Raw genomic sequence first — 6,340 nt, 5'->3', positions numbered from 1 at the left:
GCGAAGGAGACACAGAATCTAAAGCAGGCTCCAGACTCCAAACTGTCAGCACAGAATCCGATGTGGGGCTTGAACCCATGAACCCTAAGATCATGACCTGAGCCAGTCAGACGTTTAACCAACCGAGCCACCCAGGCGCCCCAACCCTTCAGTATTTTTAATCAGCCTCACAGAGCCGGCATTTTCATATACCAAACTGTTGATTATCACTGTCCCTCTATTGGCGAGCTCTATCCAACTCCTATCTCATCCTTCTAGAATCAGCTCAAATGTGCTTTCTTTTGTCACACAGCTTTTGTCACTCTTTTGAACCCCCAACCACAAGCAGTCACCCTTCCCGCTGGGATTTGTTCATTCCCCTGATAAAGTGCCAGTCTTAAGTGTTTCATCTTCTTTGTTCTTTTTCCCATTACACTGTGAGCACCTTGAAGGATTGTGTTTTACTCATCTTTAGGTCCCAAAGATGCATTTATTAATATATCCAATTAATACATATATGTATTCAGTGCCTCCTATATAAGAGTCACCATCCTGGGCATTGGGTGTCAATTGGGAGTGATTACCAAAAACTAGGTATATGTAGGTGAATAAAGCAGTATTTAATTTATTTATTGTTTAATTTTTGTTAATGTTTATTCATTTTTGAGAGAGACAGAGTGCGAGTGGGGAGAGGCAGAGAGAGAGGGAGACACAGAATCTGAAGCAGGCTCCAGGCTCTGAGCTGTCAGCACAGAGCCTGATGTGGCACTTGAACCCACAAACCATGAGATCATGACCTGAGCTGGAGTCAGATGCTTAACCAACTGAGCCACCTAGATGCCCCAAAGCAATATTTTTTAGGAAGTTTTTTTGTTTTTGTTTATGTTTATTTATTTTGAGAGAAAGAGAGAGAGAGAGAGAGCATAAGCAGGGGATGGGCAGAAAAAGAGGGAGAGCGAGAAGCCCAAGGAGGCTTCAGACTGCTAGCGCAGAGTCTAACAGGGGGCTTGAACCCACGAACCATGAAATCGTGACCTGCGCCGAATTTGGACGCTTAACAGACTAGACCACCCAAGTGTCCCTAAGATTTTAAGTACTCTCTACACCCAACAAGCAGCTCGAACTCACAACCCCAAGATCAAGAGTTGCATGCTTGGGGCGCCTGGGTGGCTCAGTCGGTTGAGCGGCCGACTTCGGCTCAGGTCATGATCTCACGGTCTGTGAGTTCAAGCCCCGCATCAGGCTCTGTGCTGACAGCTCGGAGCCTGGAGCCTGTTTCAGATTCTGTGTCTCCCTCTCTCTGACCCTCCCCCATTCATGCTCTGTCTCTCTCTGTCTCAAAAATAAATAAAGGTTAAAAAAAATTAAAAAAAAAAAAAGAGTTGCATGCTTTACCAACTGAGCCAGCCAGGCACCCCAAGTTAGATGACTTTTTTTAGTGTTTATTTATTATTGAGGGACAGAGAGAGGCAGAGCTTGAGCATGGGAGGGGAAAAGAGAGAGGAGGGGACCCAGAATCTGAAGCAGGCTCCAGACTCTGAGCTGTCAGCACAGAGCCCGACATGGGGCTTGAACTCACAAACTGAGATCATGACCTCAGCCAAAGTCGGATGCTTAACCAACTGAGCCACCCAGGCACCCCAGCAAGTTAGATGATTCTTAAAGTCATTCAGAGGAAAGCTTCAGCCAGAGCTGGAATCTGAACTCGCTAGAAAGCAAGGCCCTGATGAGAAGTGCTAAGCACAAACCCTGAGGGCCCTCCTGTAAGCCAGCAAAAGGAGAGCAGTCCTGGTCTCCCTACAGGATAATAGGACTGCTGTCTAATGAGTACTTATGTACCAGCCACATTGGTCTAAGGGCTGATGGAGTTAATTTTGATGCCTCCTATTTCATTGGGAGACCAGGCAGCTAAAACAGCAACCAAGATTTTTAGGGTAGTGAAAAGTGTTCTGTATGGTACTGTAAAGGTAGATATATGTCATTATGCATTTGGTAAAACCCATAGAACTATATGATGCAGGTGCGTCTGGATGGCTCAGTTGGTTAAGCATCTGACTCTTGATTTCAGCTCAGGACATGATCTCATGGTTCATGAGTTTGAGCCCTGCATCGGGCTCTGTGATGGCAGTGCGGAGCCTGTTTGGGATTCTCTGTCTCCCTCTCTCTCTGCCCCTCCCCTGCTTGCTCTCTATCTTTTAAAAAAATAATAATAATAATAAACTTAAAAGAGCTATATGATGCAAAGAACTGAACCCTGATGTGAACTGTGGACTTAGGTAATAATAATACATCATAACAAAATAAATAACTTTAAAAATAATAATCGACTGTAACAAATGTACCACACCAATATAAGATGTTAATACAGGAAACTGAGGGGTCAAGGAAGAGGGAATATTTGGGGACTCTGTACTTACTGCTTAATTTTTCTACAAACCTAAAACTACTCTAAGAAATAAACTCTAGGGGCGCCTGGGTGGCTCAGTCAGTTGAGCATTCGACTTTGGCTCGGGTTATGATCTCGTGTTTGTGAGTTTGAGCCCGGCGTCGGGCTCTGTGCTGTGCTGACAGCTCAGAGCCTGGAGCCTGTTTCGGATTCTGGGTGTCCCTCTCTCTCTGCCTCTCCCCTGCTTGCGCTCTGTCTCTCTGTCTCTCGAAAATAAATAAACAATAAAAAGATTTAAAAAAAAACTCTACTAATTAAAACCACCACCAAAAAAATCTCAGCTGACACCTGTTGGGATTTGATGAGGAACAGGTGGAAGACAAGGAAAGGAACAAAGGTAGGAAGTCTGGGGGGACCTGCTTGTGTCTTCATCCTTCTGTCATTTTTCTCCTTGGTCCTGGAGACAAATTCCTCACCACTTTCCCTCCCCCTACCATATTTACACATTCAGTCTGTCTCCCCTGTCACTCCCAAAGCATGAGAGTTAGAAATTTGGGTAATTTCAACAAAAAGTCATTTCCACATTGAGGAGGATGGTGATGCTGACTAACTAAACATGGAGATAGGGCCAGTTATAGAGAGTGAACTCAAGCCAGGAATGGAAGAATCTGACAGGGTCCAAAAACCTCCTGGGCTGTACAGAAGCAGCAGACTCTTGAGGTGCTCCATGGATTTAGGGTCCAGGAATTTCAGGCGACAGTGTTGGATGCCTCTAAATCCAGTTCCTCCTCCCAATTTTAGGATTGTGTCCCGGTAGCTCCCTGAAGACTTACTCCTCTTCTTCTAGAAAACTTTTTTCTTTTTTCTTCTGATTTCTTTTTGCTCATTAGGGGCCCCTCCTGGGGCTGAGAGGAGTAAAATTGGAGGAGGGACCAGGGATCTGTTCATTGGCCTAATGCCTTTGGCTGTGTGCCAGAGGTAGGTTATAGCACCAGAGAGGAACCTGTATGGCAAAACGATGTGGCGACTTCTGTACCAGTTTTAGGAAGCACCACATGTCGTCGTTCCCTATTTCCAGACTACAGTTTCTCATGTAGACCCCTAGAAATGAGAAATGAAGCTCAATGCCTACAGTTCTGACGTAGGCTTAGAAGTACTATCTGGGTGGAGAGCTGGACGTCCGGCTCAGGAGCAGGCACCTTCGTTTCGCGCGCAACCAAAGAGCGATTTAAAAATGGGTGATGTTGAGAAGGGCAAGAAGATTTTTGTTCAGAAGTGTGCCCAGTGCCATACTGTGGAAACGGGAGGCAAGCACAAGACTGGGCCAAATCTCCATGGTTTATTTGGGCGAAAAACAGGTCAAGCCCCTGGGTTGTCTTACCCGGATGCCAATAAGAACAAAGGCATCACCTGGGGAGAGGAGACATTGATGGAGTATTTGGAGAATCCCAAGAAGTACGTCCCTGGAACAAAAATGATCTTCGCTGGCATTAAGAAGGCAGGGGAAAGAGCGGACTTGATAGCTTATCTCAAAAAAGCTACTAAGGAGTAATAGTTGGCCGTTGCCTTATTTATTACAAAACAAAAATGTCTCATGACTTTTTTAATGTGTACCATGTTTAAATTGATCTCATACACCAGAATTCACATCATGAATGGCTGATAGAATATTTCTTTTGGACAGTCCTTATTTAAATAAGATTGGCTTGTGGTTAAATGAATATGATTCACTTTTTGACCTCTGATAGTAATTCTGGTTCAGCAAGTGCTGTCACTGTTTTCCCCTTTGAAAAATATGATTGGGGTTGATTAGATGTTGAGCTTTTCGCAGAGATGGTAAATGCCATCTCTAAACTTACAGGAGATTGGTTTTATATTTAGATTTATGTAACTGGTTATGTTAATATATTTAAATACTGAGGAAATCCCTTCACTGTATCAGAACAGCAAGACTCAGCTGTGTTTCAAGTTGTGTTTGCTAGCCTGTTAAAGGCAAGGGCTGAAGATAAGCTGGCAATGTCCACTTTATCTTTTTAGTCTTAAATATGCCAATTTAATTAAAATTCCCTGCATTTAAAATGTTGCCTTTTGCTTAATGAAAGGCATTTTAGTGTGGTCTATGTATAATATTAAATAAAGAATATTAGCACTTCTCACATTTTATAGATGATCTGTAAGGTCAGATGCTTTTAAAATTCAGCGTGATTGGGGCGCCTGGGTGGCTCAGTTGGTTGGGCGTCCGACTTCGGCTCAGGTCATGATCTCGCAGTCCGTGAGTTCCAACACCGCGTCAAGCTCTGTGCTGACAGCTCAGAGCCTGCATCCTGTTTCAGATTCTGTGTCTCCCTCTCTCTATGACCTTCCCCCATTCATGCTCTGTCTCCCTCTGTCTCAAAAATGAATAAACGTTAAAAAAAAATTTTTTTTTAATAAAATTCAGTGTGATAAGTTATAGCGGCAGATTTGGCTTGTGAATTCTTTACTAAATTATAATTCAGGATTGTTTTCTACATAGCTATTCAAAAATACAACTGTGGAATTACCACAATGTATGATTGGTAATGGTGCTTTTGCTAACTCGTTAGAAGGGTTAAAGTAGGGGCGCCCGGGTGGCTCAGTCGGTTAAGTGTGTGACTTTGGCTCAGGTCACGATCTCGCGGTATGTGAGTTCGAGCCCCGCGTCGGGCTCTGTGCTGACTGCTCAGAGCCTGGAGCCTGTTTCAGATTCTGTGCCTCCCTCTCTCTCTGACCCTCCCCCGTTCATGCTCTATCTCTCTCTGTCTCAAAAATAAATAAACGTTATAAAAAAAAAAAAAACTTAAAAAAAAAAAGAAGGGTTAAAGTAGAGAAGATATATCATCAGCACAAATTTGTAAATTATGTGATAATGCTTAAGATAATTAAAAACAAAATCACAGATTAAAAAAAAAGAAGTACTATCAGGGTAAGGCAACAACAGATGTTGGTGAGGATGCAGAGAGAGGATCTCTTTTGCACTGCTAGTGGGAATGCAAACTGGTGCAGCCACTATGGAAAACAGTATGGAGTTTCCTCAAAAAATTAAAAATAGAACTACCCTACGACCCAGCAATTGCACTACCAGGTATTTATCCAAGGGTTACAGGTATACCGTTTGATGGGGACACAGGCATCCCAATGTTAACAGCAGTGCTATCAACAATACCCAAAGTATGGAAAGAGCCCAAATGTCCATCGATGGATGAATGGATAAAGAAGATGTGGTATATATATGTATCTATCTATATCTATATCTATATCTATATCTATATCTATATCTATATATACACACACAATGGAGGATTACTCGGCAATCAAAAAGAATGAAATCTTGCCATTTGCAACTACGTGGATGGACCTAGAGGGTATTAGGCTAAGTGAAATTAGACAGAGAAAGACAAATATCATATGATTTCACTCATATGAGGACTTTAAGATACAAAACAGATGAACACAAGGGAAGGGAAGCAAAAATAATATAAAAACAGGGAGGGGGAAAAACAGACTCTTAAATATACAGAACAAACAGAGGGTTACTGGAGGGGTTGTGGGAGGGGGGATGGGCTAAATGGGTAAGGGGCTTAAGGAATCTATTCCTGAAATCATTGTTGTACCATGTGCTAACTAACCTGGTTGTAAATTATTTTAAAAAATTATAAAAAGTAATAAAAAGATTTTTTCCCCGTGTTTCGTGTATTTTGGGGCTGATCACTTCCCTTTGTATTGCTAGTGTTCATAAAGAAATCAAAATAATGTGTATGTTGAGTATTATCTTATGAGCCAGAGCACACATTTAATCCTCCAGTTTGGGGGGTATTTAAAATACTTCATTTAGAAAAGTATTCATTTGTATGTTTTTCCCTTAACCCCATTCACTCTCACAGGAATGCACTGGTGAAAAGAGCAATATATTTTTTTCTTCATTACTCAGTGAGGAGACTGCTTTTCACACACATA

The 6,340-nt window shown here is 42.4% G+C and overlaps 1 protein-coding gene across 1 annotated transcript; it reads left to right on the top strand.

Annotated features, from left to right (window-relative positions):
* The first annotated feature begins 3,578 nt into the window (after positions 1-3,578).
* Positions 3,579-3,917, top strand: LOC102968268 (cytochrome c-like). The gene has a single exon (XM_042990853.1). It carries the CDS (start codon positions 3,600-3,602, stop codon positions 3,915-3,917), a length of 318 nt encoding a protein of 105 aa, XP_042846787.1. The 5' UTR covers positions 3,579-3,599.
* Positions 3,918-6,340: the final 2,423 nt, after the last annotated feature.

Source organism: Panthera tigris, chromosome B4, assembly GCF_018350195.1.
Source record: "Panthera tigris isolate Pti1 chromosome B4, P.tigris_Pti1_mat1.1, whole genome shotgun sequence".
Taxonomy (NCBI): Eukaryota; Metazoa; Chordata; class Mammalia; order Carnivora; family Felidae; genus Panthera; species Panthera tigris.
This window is presented reverse-complemented; position numbering and strand designations above follow the sequence as displayed.

Bases quoted from the DNA above. Each gene is read 5' to 3' on its own strand.
- LOC102968268 (XM_042990853.1), top strand. From the start codon at position 3,600: ATGGGTGATGTTGAGAAGGGCAAGAAGATTTTTGTTCAGAAGTGTGCC.